Here is an 11740-nt window from a genome sequence, read left to right on the forward strand (position 1 = left end):
TTTTTCAATTTATTTTTTTTAGCTTTTCAGTTTTACAATTTTTCGATTTTTCATTTCTTCAGGATTTGGATTTTAGATCAACTTTTTAATTTTTCTTTCAGTTTTTTTTATTTTTATTTTGCAATTTTTCGAGTTTTTCGCCTTAGAATTTTTCAATATCTCGATCTTTGGACTTTTGAATTTTTTAATACTCCGATTTTTCAATTTTTACGTTAGGGAGACAGAGGGCGCCACTTTCAAAGTACGTTTGCAAATTGCAGAAATTAATTTCTTATAAAAATAATTTCCACATAAAGCTTTATTTCTATCTCTGTTATTTTGATTAACCCAGGACTGAAATAGCGAAATTCAATTAATTCATACTGGATGTCCAAATGTAGCGTGTACATTACTGTTTCAGTTGACATCAATATACCGGGTGTCTGGAAAATGGCGGATTAAGTCTTCGTTGCGCTCTTAACAATCAACTGGTGAGTCTAGGAAAAATAGTAAAAAATTCCTTATCACATTTTAGTGAAGTTATAATGATGATAAAATTCTCTTTGACAACAATGTTAAATATAAAGCGAAGAGACAAATCAGCAAAAATCGAGTAAGCAGCTAAAAATGTTTGACGTATCAAAAATTGTCAAAGTTGTAAATTCACAGATCAGGTTAGGATTTAAATCGTTAACTGGTTGTAACACAATTTAACAGACATTAGATTTGTTTAGATAAACACTTGCTAGGAGATTTCATGAAAGTCACTGAGTTAGGACTCGTTCGATTCTGTTTGTCTAATTACGAATGAAGTTGTTTTAAGTAACCAATCACTTGGATGATGGCATACTATAACATCATATAAATTCTTTGTTTGAATCGTTGATAAAGTGTGGCATAACTGAACATAATGTAAACTCTTTGTTTGAATCGAATCATACAATATTTCTCTATCTCACAATTTTAACTTCAGTAATTTTCTGTGTTATATAATTTAAATTGAACGTAAACTTTCATGCTCCGAAGTTTCTAACCTCACGTAATATTTTATCTTCACAAATTTTATTTCACACCAGATCTTTTGTCTTTATATCTTTCTTTTTTTATGTAAATGTTTTGTTCTTGAATGTTTCCATCATATAAATTACCTGATGTCCAATCTTAATGTCAAATAAGAATTATTTGTTGTTTAAAATTTCACAAGATTGTATGGCAAATTTAAATGTTGTTTAATGCTCTTTTTAAAACTTTGACACTTGTTCAGTTGTAGTTTAATATTAGAGTTATAAGAATTGAACATATAAATGGAATTGGGGTTAAATAACACAGAAACACGTGGTGGAAGCGGAGTGCGCGGTTCCTAGTCGAGCTGTCGGGATTTATCGCGCCATCTGCACAATAAAAGGTGGATTTCAGTCACCATCGTTACTAAGAAATCAGAAAGTAAGCGTAAAAACTCCTCATGTTTTCACAGGATGGCAACTTGAAAGGATAAAGCAAGCAAAACCACTTGAAAAAATGACATCACTTTATAATCTCTATTAAATACATTAAACAATATAAATCTATAAGTGCAATTTAGTCATAAAATAACAATAAAAAAATAGTAATCAACATAAAATAGTAAACATTATCACAAAGACGCGCGTCAACGCAGGTAAGATCAAAAAGTTATACAGAGAATCCCCATGATTCCAAAAGTTAACATTAAAACTAAGTGTTGCCAACCTAAATTAAACACAGACGACTGAAACACCGAAGTTAAATGAACAGATTAAGGCACAGACAACTATTCACGTTCTGCTCTATCAAAGGCACGAACTTACAAAACCGAGACGGGGAAGCACTGATTCTAAACATCCGCTGTCTTCAAAGTATCACAAAGAAAAATACTGACGGATGAAGCTCTGATTACATTCGATAGTGGTTTAAGTACGTTATTATCACGTTTTACGTAAATACACGTCGTTCGTCAGTGAATTACAGGACACTAGTATACACAATAAGGACGTGAAATAAGAATAAAAATGCACATTTTGACGTTGCGACCTAGATTAAATCATAATCGAGGAGGTTTTTGATTTGTACGACTTCCCTGCACGCGTCGAACACCCTCTTGATGTTTTCGGTGTCGACGGCGCAGGTGTAGTGGGAGAAAAACCGGTGGTCCACGGTCCGGTTACTCGTCATACTGATTTTCTGGGAAAAACACCAAAATCGGTAACGAAATCGACACTGGGGACTGTACACACCTCGAACTGGAGCTTGATGAACTGCTTCGCCTTGTTGATTTCAGGGTGCTCGTTCGGCTCGAGTTTCTCCGATTTGAAGTTCGTGTACGACGGGAAGTAGTCTTCCAACTTACTTCGACCTAGATACAATGCGCGAGTTTATTAAGTTTTAAATTAAAAAATAAAACTTTAGGACTTATTTTACCGGATAGAATTTTTTCTCGAAAGAGATCTTGCTTATTCAAGAAGAGTATGACCGAAATGTGGCCCAGAAACTTGCTCTTCCACACTCGCTTGAACAATTCGAGACTCTCTATGAGGCGATTTTTCGTTGGGTCCTCACGCAGGACCATGTTGTAAGAGCTGCACGCTGTTATGAAAATTATGGCTGTGACGTCATTGAAGCACATGAACCATTTTCGGCGTTCATCGCGCTGACCACCCACGTCAATGATTCTATTAAGAAAAAAAAAATTTTTTTATTAAAATTAATTATGGATGAATTTTCAACGAATAAAAATTCACCAACTAGTCGTAAGTTTTCTTAATTCAGATTTTAACGGTCACTGTGGTTGCCATTAAAGTATGGGTCATGACGTCAAAGGCTATTTTTTGAATAGAGTGATACATACATTATCTTTATTTGAAGTCTATTCCTTTTGAAGCTATATTTACTAGCTTTATTTTTACTATCAAACAGATGCCGCAATCACGTGAAAATCGCATGAAGTCGATGTCTGCCTTTAAGACACGTTTTCCAACCAACAAGAGGGTGGGTTTGTTGATCACAGGATGGCCACGTGCTTTTATTTAAGTAATATATTGATCAGGTGAGTCTAAGTTCAGTGAAAATTTATATTGTTTTAGGGCACAAAATAACTGTTTTTCGTACTTGATGCAGCATATTTTCAAGAATCAGTTATATTTTAAATTACTTATTTCAGACATAATATCGAGAAATCGAAAATTCGAAAATCTAAAAACCAAAAAATCGAAAAATCGAGACATCGAGAAGTAGAAAAATTGAAAAGATCGAGAAATCGAAAAGTCGAGAAATCGACACACAAAAAAAGAAAAATCCAGAAATAGAAAAATTGAAGTGTTGAAAAGTTGAAAATTTGAAAAGTGGAGAAATCAAAAAATTTTAAACATGGAAGAATTTAACAAAACAAAATATTGAAAAATCGGAAATCTGAAAAATCAAAAAACGGGAAATCGAGAAATCGAAAAATATAAAGTTAAAAAAATCTAAAATTGAAAAGTCAAAGCTCAAAAATCGAAAATTCTAAAAATCGAAGAACTGAAAAACTGAAGAATCGAGAAATTAAAAAAGAAATAAATTGAAAATTCGACCATCGAGAAATCGAAAAACTGAAAATTCGAAAATCCAAAAATAGAAAAACCGAAAATTCCAAAACCAAAAAATCAGAAAACCGAAAAATCAGAAATTGGAAAATAGAGATTTCGAAAAATCAAAAAATCCAAGAATCGGAATGTAACAAACGAAATATAAGAACGAAAGTCGAAAAACTGGAAATTCTAAAAGTGAAAATGCGAAAAATGGAAAAATCGAAACATCGAGAAATCGAAAAGTCGAAAATCCGGAAATTGAAAAATTCCCAAAATTAAAGCTTTGAAAAGTTGAGAACTCGAAAACTTGAAAATTCCAGAAATCAAAAAAATTTAAACATCGAAAAACCGAGAAGTCGGGATATGGAAAATTAAAAAAATCGAAAAATTGAAACATCAAAAAATGTTTAATTTCACAAAATAATATATTAACAAATCGGAAATCTGAAAAATCAAAAAACGGGACATCGAGAAATCGAAAAATATAAAATTAAAAAAATCGAAAAATTGAAAAGTCAAAGCTCAAAAATCGAAAATTCTAAAAATCGAAGAACTGAAAAACTGAAGAATCGAGAAAATAAAAAAGAAATAAATTGAAAATTCGACCATCGAGAAATCGAAAATTCAAAAATAGGAAAACCGAAAATTCCAAAACCAAAAAATCAGAAAACCGAAAAATCAGAAATTGGAAAATAGAGATTTCGAAAAATCAAAAAATCCAAGAATCGGAATGCAAAAAACGAAATATAATAACGAAAGTCGAAAAACTGGAAATTCTAAAAGTGAAAATTCGAAAGATGGAAAAATCGAAACATCGAGAAATCGAAAAGTCGAAAATCCGGAAATAGAAAAATTCCCAAAATTAAAGCTTTGAAAAGTTGAGAACTCGAAAACTTGAGAATTCCAGAAAGCAAAAAATTTTAAACATCGAAAAACCGAGAAGTCGAGATATGGAAAATTAAAAAAATCGAAAAATTGAAACATCAAAAAATGTTTAATTTCACAAAATAATATATTGAAAAATCGGAAATCTGAAAAATCAAAAAACGGGACATCGAGAAATCGAAAAATATAAAATTAAAAAAATCGAAAAATTGAAAAGTCAAAGCTCAAAAATCGAAAATTCGAAAAATCGAAGAACTGAAAAACTGAAGAATCGAGAAAATAAAAAAGAAATAAATTGAAAATTCGACCATCGAGAAATCGAAAAACTGAAAATTCGAAAATCCAAAAATAGGAAAACCGAAAATTCCAAAACCAAAAAATCAGAAAATCGAAAAATCAGAAATTGGAAAATAGAGATTTCGAAAAAACGAAAAATCCAAGAATCGGAATGTAAAAAACGAAATATAATAACAAAAGTCGAAAAACTGGAAATTCTAAAAGTGAAAATTCGAAAAATGGAAAAATCGAAACATCGAGAAATCGAAGTCGGGAATTCGACACACACAAAAAAAGAAAAATCCGGAAATAGAAAAATTCCCAAAATTAAAGCTTTGAAAAGTTGAGAACTCGAAAACTTGAAAAATTGAAGAATCGAGAAATTGAAAACTAAAAAACCTGAATGAAAAAATTGAAAAATTGAAAATTCGAAAATTTGAAAAATCGAAGAACTGAAAAACTGAAGAATCGAGAAATCAAAAAGGAAATAAATTGGAAATTCGACGATGGAGAAATCGGAAAACCGAAAATTCGAAAATCTAAAAATCGGAAAACCGAAAATTCCAAAACCGAAAAATCAAAAATTGGAAAATAGAGATTTCGAATAATAAAAAATCCAGGAATCCAAATGTAAAAAAAACGAAATATCAAAAGTCGAAAAATTGAAAATTCTAAAACTGAAAAATGGAAAAACTCAAAATTCGAAAAATAGCAAAATCGAAAAGTCGAAAATTAGACACGCACAAAAAAGGAAAAATCCAGAAATAGACAAAAGTTGAGAACTCGAGAAATGGAAAATTCAAAAATCGAAAAATTAAAACATCAAAAAATATTATATTTAACAAAACAAAATATTGAAAAATCTGACAAATCAAAAAAAAAACGGGAAATCGAGAAATCGTAAAAATCTAAAATTAAAAAAAATCAAAAAATTCAAAAGTTGAAAAACTGAAGAATGATAAACTTGAAAATTCAAAAATTCAAAAATCAAAAATCGAAAAATTTGAAAATTAAAGAATCGAGAAATCGAAAAGGAAACAAAATAAAAATTCAATATCGAAAAATCCGAGAAATCGGAAAACCAAAAAATTAAAAATTCGAAATTGGAGATTTCAAAAAATCAAAAAATCCAAAAATCGAAATGTAGAAAAAACGAAATATCAAAAATCGAAAAACTGAAAATCCTAAAACCGAAAAATGGAAAAATGAAAAAATCGAAAAATTGAAAAATCCATATTCCAGAAATAAAAAAATTCCCAAAATTGAAGTGTTGAAAAGTTGAGAAATCGAAACTTGAAAAATGGAGAAACCGAAAAATTTTAAACATTGAAAAACCGAGAAGTCGAGAGAGAAATGGAAAATTCAAAAAATCGAAAAACTGAAAAATCGAAAGATCAAAAATTAAAAATTTGAAAATTTGAAAAACTGAAGAAGAAGAATTGAGGAATCAAAAAGGAAACAAATTGAAAATTCGATTATCGAGAAATAGGAAAACCGAAAATTCGAAAATCTAAAAATTGGAAAACCGAAAAGTCAAAAACCCGAAAATGGAGATTTTGAAAAATCGAAAAATCCTAGAATCGAAATATAGAAAAAACCAAATATCGAAAGTCGAAAAATCGAAAATCCTAAAATCGAAAAATGGAAAAATTGGAAAATCAAAAAATGGAAAAATCGAAATTTCGAAAATTGAAAATTTGAAAAACCGAAAACTTGAAAAATCCAGAAATAGAAAAATTCCCAAAATTGAAGTGTGGAAAGGTGAGAAATCGTAAACTTGAAAATGGGAAATCGAAAAATTTTAAACATTGAAAAACCGAGAAGTCGAGAGAGAAAGGGAAAATTCAAAAAAACGAAAAATTGAAACAGAAAATTGTTAAATTTAACAAAACGAAATATTCATTGAAAAATCGAAAAACTGAAAAGTCGGAGGTTCAAAAATCAATTAATTAAGGGTAAAAGTCGAAAAATCGAAAATTCTAAAATCGAAAAATGGAAAAATAAAAATTTCGAAAATTTGAAAAACTGAAAAATCGAAAATTTTAAAAATCGAAAAATTGAAAATTGTTACATTTAACAAAACGAAATACTCATTGAAAAATCGAAGACATGAAAAACTGAAGAATCAAGAAATCAAAAAACAAAAAACATTGAAAATTCGACTATCGAAAAATCGAAATATGAATAGGAAAAACGAAATATCTAAGTTGAAAAATCGAAGATTCTAAAATCGAAAAATTGAAGAATTCAAAAATATGATATATGACAAAAAAAATTCCAAAACTGGAGTATTGAAAAGTTGAGAAATGGAAAACTTGAAAAATGAAAATTTAGAAATTCCAAAAACTGAAATATTGAAAAATTGAAGAATTTAAAAATTGAAGAATCGTAAAACTGAAATATCGCAAAATAGAGAAATCGGAAAACCAAAAAATTAAAAATTCGAAAATGGATATTTCAAAAACTCAAAAAATACAAAAAAAACGAAATATCAAAAATCGACAAACTGAAAATTCTAAAACCTAAAACCGAAAAATGGAAAAATGAAAAAATCGGAAAATTGAAAAATCCAGACTCCAGAAATAGAAAAATTCCCAAAATTGAAGTGTTAAAAAAGGTTGAGAAATCGAAACTTGAAAAATCGGGAAATCGAAAAATTTTAAACATTGAAAAACCCAGAAGTCGGAGAGCAGTGGAAAAATAACAAAAAAATCGAAAAATTGAAACATCGAAAATTGTTAAATTTAACAAAACGAAATATTCATTGAAACATCGAAAAACTGAAAAATCCAAAGATCAAAAATCAAAAATTTGAAAATTTGAAAACTGAAGAATCGAGAAATCAAAAAGGAAACAAATTGAAAATTCGACTATCGAGAAATAGGAAAACCCAAAATTCGAAAACCGAAAAATCAAAAGCCCGAAAATGGAGATTTCAAAAAATTCAAAATAAACCCAAAAATCGAAAATTTGACAAATCCAGAAATTGAAAAATTCCCAAAATTGAAGTGTTGAAAAGTTGAGAAATCGAAAAATTTTAAACTTTGAAAAACCGAGGATTCGAGGAATGGAAAATTAAAAAAATCGAAAAACTGAAAAATCGAAAATTTAAAAATCAATCGAAAATTCGAAAAATCGAAGAATTGAAAAACTGAAGAATCGAGAAATCAAAAAGAAAACAAACTGAAAATTCGAGCATCGAAAAATCCGAGAAATTGGAAGACTGAAAATTGGAAAACCTAAAAATCGGAAAACCGAAAAAACAAAAATTCGAAAATAGAGACTTCGAAAAATCCAAGAATCGAAATATCGAGTCGAAAAATCGAAAATCGATAAATGAAAAAATTGAACATTCGAAAAATGGAAAAATCAGAATTTCAAAAAATTTTAAAAACCGAAAAATCGAAAATTTGAAAAATCCAGAAATACAAAATTTCCCAAAATCAAAGTATGTATTGAAGAGATGAGAAATCGAAAAATCGAAGATTCTAAAATCGAAAAATGGAAAAATAGAAATTTCGAAAATTGAAAATTTAAAAAACCAGAAAATTGAAAAATTGAAAAATGCAGAAATAGAAAAAGTCGCAAAATTGAAGTTTAGAAAAATTGAAAAATCGAAAACTTGAAAAATCTAGAAATCAGAAAATTTTAAACATTGAAAAACTGAAGAATCGAGAAACCAAAAAGAAAACAAATTGAAAATTTGACTATCGAAAGATCCGAGAAATCGGAAAACCGAAAATTCGAAAATCTAAAAACCGGAAAACCGAAAAATAAAAAATTCGAAAATAGAGATTTCTAAAAATCGAAAAATCCAAGAATCGAAATATAGAAAAAACGAAATATCGAAAGTCGAAAAATCGAAAATTCTAAAATCGAAAAATGGAAAAAAAGAAATTTCGAAAATTTGAAAAACTGAAAAATCGAAAATTTTAAAAATCCAGAAATAGAAAAATTTCCAAAATTGAAGTGTTGAAAAGTTGAGAAATCGAAAACTTGAAAAATCCAGAAATAGAAAAATTCCCAAAATTGAAGTGTTAAAAAGTTGAGAAATCGAAAATTTTTAAACGCTGAAAAACCGAGAAATCAATAAATGGAAAATTCAAAAACTCGAAAAATTGAAACATTGAAAATTGTTAAATTTAACAAAACGAAATACTCATTGAAAAATCGAAAAAACGGGAAATCGAGAAATCGAAAAATCTAAAATTTAAAAAATTGAAAAATCCCAAAACTGAAACCTGAAAAAATTGGAAAATCGAAGAATCGAAATATAGGAAAAACGAAATATCTAAATTGAAAAATCGAAGATTCTAAAATCGAAAAAATGAAGAATCCAAAAATATAATATGATATGACAGAAAAATTTCCAAAATTGGAGTATTGAAAAGTTGAGAAATGGAAAACTTGAAAAATCGAAAAATTTGAAACACTGGAAAACCGAGAAGTCGAGAAACAGAAAATTAAAAATCGAAGAATAAGACATCGAAAATTGTTAAATTTAACAAAACAAAATATTCATTGAAAAATCGAAAAAACCGGAAATCGAGAAATCGAAAAATCTAAAATTTAAAAAATTGAAAAATCCCAAAACTGAAACCTGAAAAAATTGGAAAATCGAAGAATCGAAAAACCGAGAAATCGAAACATCGAACAATTGGAAAATTGATACATCGAGAAATCGGAAAGTTAAAAAATCAAAAAATTGAAACGTCAAAAACCTGAAAAATCGAAATATTGAAAAATTGAAATTCCTAAAATCGATAAATGGGAAATCAAAACAGCGAAAAATCTAAAAGTCGAAAAATCTTAAAGTTAAAAATCAAAACATCGAAAAATTGAAAATTTAGAAATTCCGAAAACTGAAATTTTGAAAAATCGAAGAATTTAAAAATTGAAGAATCGTAAAACTGAAATGTCGCAAAATAGAGAAATCGAAAAATTGAAAAATCCCTAAAACGACATCGAAAACGAAAATGAACGAATAAATTTTGATTTCACTTTTAAAGTTTCAAAGTTAAATTCGAGAATGTTGTTATACAATTTTGATTTCTTCCCCAAAAATCTGGATGTCTAGAGTCGAAACTCAAAAACATATTCATAAACCACAAGTGCAGAAGTATTTTATTTTATAAAATTTAAATAAAATTTGCTACTGTAAATTTTGGAGATGACGTCATCTTATTGATGTGGGGATGATTGCCCAAATTTTGGTTGGCCTTCTACAACTTAATACACAAACCGGACAAAAACCGGACAAACCTCGAAAAAACATAAAAGTAGCCAATTGCTCTGTTACAATACTTCCTTAGCTTACACTCCACTCTCAAATAATTTCTGCACTAATCGTTGAAACTACTGCTTCATTAACTATTTTTTCATCCCCTCCAAAAAGACTTATGACGTCATCGCAAAAATTATCAAATATTGTAGTTACAACGCATGTATTAAAGCCGAACCTCGACTCAATAAGACTGTCCATGCGACTGTCACGTGATCACTGCATCAGTTCTAAACCCCAGTTCCTAGACCTTTCTAAAATACCAAATTTTGAAACAAAATGGGAAAAAACTAAACGAAATTCAATCTACGTCATGTTATTATTCCAATGGTACCAAAGATCGAAAAAAAAGTCGTCTGGTAATCATCAAAATTGAATTCCTTGTTTAGTTTGACAGTTGCGGTCAAATGACCGTCAAATAGCTGCAATCAAAAATAAATTCCACGGCCAACTAGACGACTTTTTTTGATCATATGGAACTTCAAGCAAGGAAACATAAAACCCTGAATTTTACCACTAGGTGTTTCCATGTACACAATTAAATTAGATAACAAAGGAAGTAAATATTTAACACAAAACATGAAAAACTTACTGGAACTTCGCATCTTCGACCTGAAAATTAATCTCGGAAATCCCAGTGGTCAAAACTCTACATCTCAGTATATCCTGATCCGTAGGGCGATAATCATCCCTGCTGATCTCATCAACCCTGTCTAAAAAATATTTGGCACTATCTATCAACTGATACTCGTTACTCCTCTCAAAAGTCGCCTGCAAACACCCACTTAAACTTAGCCTTGACCAAACTCAACACTACCTGGACCCCCCTATCCTTCCACAGAACTTTCGTGTACTGGTAAAATTCACTTGGATAATCGAACCCTTGCTTAGTCGCGTACTCAACCACCCACTTCGCCATAGTCTCGTGCTCCGCACTGTCCAGCTGCACCGGGGGCTCTATACTCCCCATCGCCCTCACAATACTCTGAAATACTCCCATCAGCTCTCACCACCGCAAAAGCCCCCACTTACGGCAATAGCCTCAAGTAAGTTATTGCGAATGTCGTCCCTGCGCTGCCTCCTCAGCCCCTCGCTGAACTTCTCCCCGTGAATCAGCTGCATCTGCTTGATCACCGTGGACTTGCCAGACTCCCCGGCTCCCAGCAGCAGCAGCCGGTGGGTCTTGACAAACTCCATCTTCTCCCCCTGCAGCCACTTGTCGATGTCGTCGCTGTGCCGCTTTGTGGTCAAGTCATCCGAATCCAGCGGGTACAAACAGGGAAAAAACGGGAAGAAACATCCTGGTTTTTTGTTGGTCATCTTGCATTGTGCATCCTGCGTCCGGTTCAAATCGCTGCCATTATGTGAGTGTACATAACTCATTATATGGGTACACAGTTGACATGGAGCAAGGTTACAACAACGATATAAACGGACTGACGAATGCGTTATCGGCAACTCGCGATTAATGTAAATAAAGTTAGGTTAAACGGTGACAGCTGTCAAACAATGTGACGTCTCGCGAGGAGCCAAAGTTACTAAACCGAATCAAAAGTTCGACGAGGTTTTGTAACAAGAAACCGACGAAAAGTAATTTTATTCCGTTGGCGTAAGACAGTTTCGTCCCGGAAAGGAAACCGCTGGACGCTATTATGATTATGAAGTACATGGTGTGAAGGTTAAGCGTTTGGTCTAAAATCCGTTCATCGGATACAGTCACGTGTCGGGAGTTGGCAAC

General features: G+C 30.7%; 1 protein-coding gene across 2 annotated transcripts; it reads right to left on the minus strand.

Annotated features, from left to right (window-relative positions):
- Positions 1 to 1489: 1489 nt before the first annotated feature.
- Positions 1490 to 11683, minus strand: LOC135126097 (guanine nucleotide-binding protein G(s) subunit alpha-like). Of its 2 annotated transcripts, none has more exons than XM_064051908.1 (6): positions 11035 to 11683; positions 10820 to 10987; positions 10595 to 10773; positions 2416 to 2666; positions 2232 to 2350; positions 1490 to 2178 (listed from the first exon to the last, which is right to left on the minus strand). In XM_064051908.1, the coding sequence occupies exons 1-6, from the start codon at positions 11383 to 11385 to the stop codon at positions 2029 to 2031; spliced, it is 1218 nt and encodes a 405-aa protein (XP_063907978.1). In that variant the 5' UTR covers positions 11386 to 11683; the 3' UTR covers positions 1490 to 2028. The 2 variants fall into 2 exon arrangements, with proteins under 2 accessions (XP_063907978.1, XP_063907977.1); XM_064051907.1 differs by having other exon boundaries at positions 10817 to 10987.
- Positions 11684 to 11740: the final 57 nt, after the last annotated feature.

This window comes from Zophobas morio, unplaced genomic scaffold, assembly GCF_036711695.1.
Source record: "Zophobas morio isolate AGI-343-1 ecotype UQ-CSIRO unplaced genomic scaffold, CSIRO_AGI_Zmor_V1 ptg000010l, whole genome shotgun sequence".
NCBI classification, from domain to species: Eukaryota; Metazoa; Arthropoda; class Insecta; order Coleoptera; family Tenebrionidae; genus Zophobas; species Zophobas morio.

What these genes read in the sequence shown, in the direction of transcription:
- LOC135126097 (XM_064051907.1), bottom strand. Translation starts at nt 11,385, where the DNA reads ATGAGTTATGTACACTCACATAATGGCAGCGATTTGAACCGGACGCAG. An exon ending in ACTTACTTGAGGCTATTGCC is followed by an intron (nt 10,988 to 11,034) that starts GTAAGTGGGGGC and finishes GGAGTATTTCAG; the next exon opens with AGTATTGTGAGGGCGATGGG. An exon ending in AGGATAGGGGGGTCCAGGTA is followed by an intron (nt 10,774 to 10,816) that starts GTGTTGAGTTTG and finishes GGGTGTTTGCAG; the next exon opens with GCGACTTTTGAGAGGAGTAA.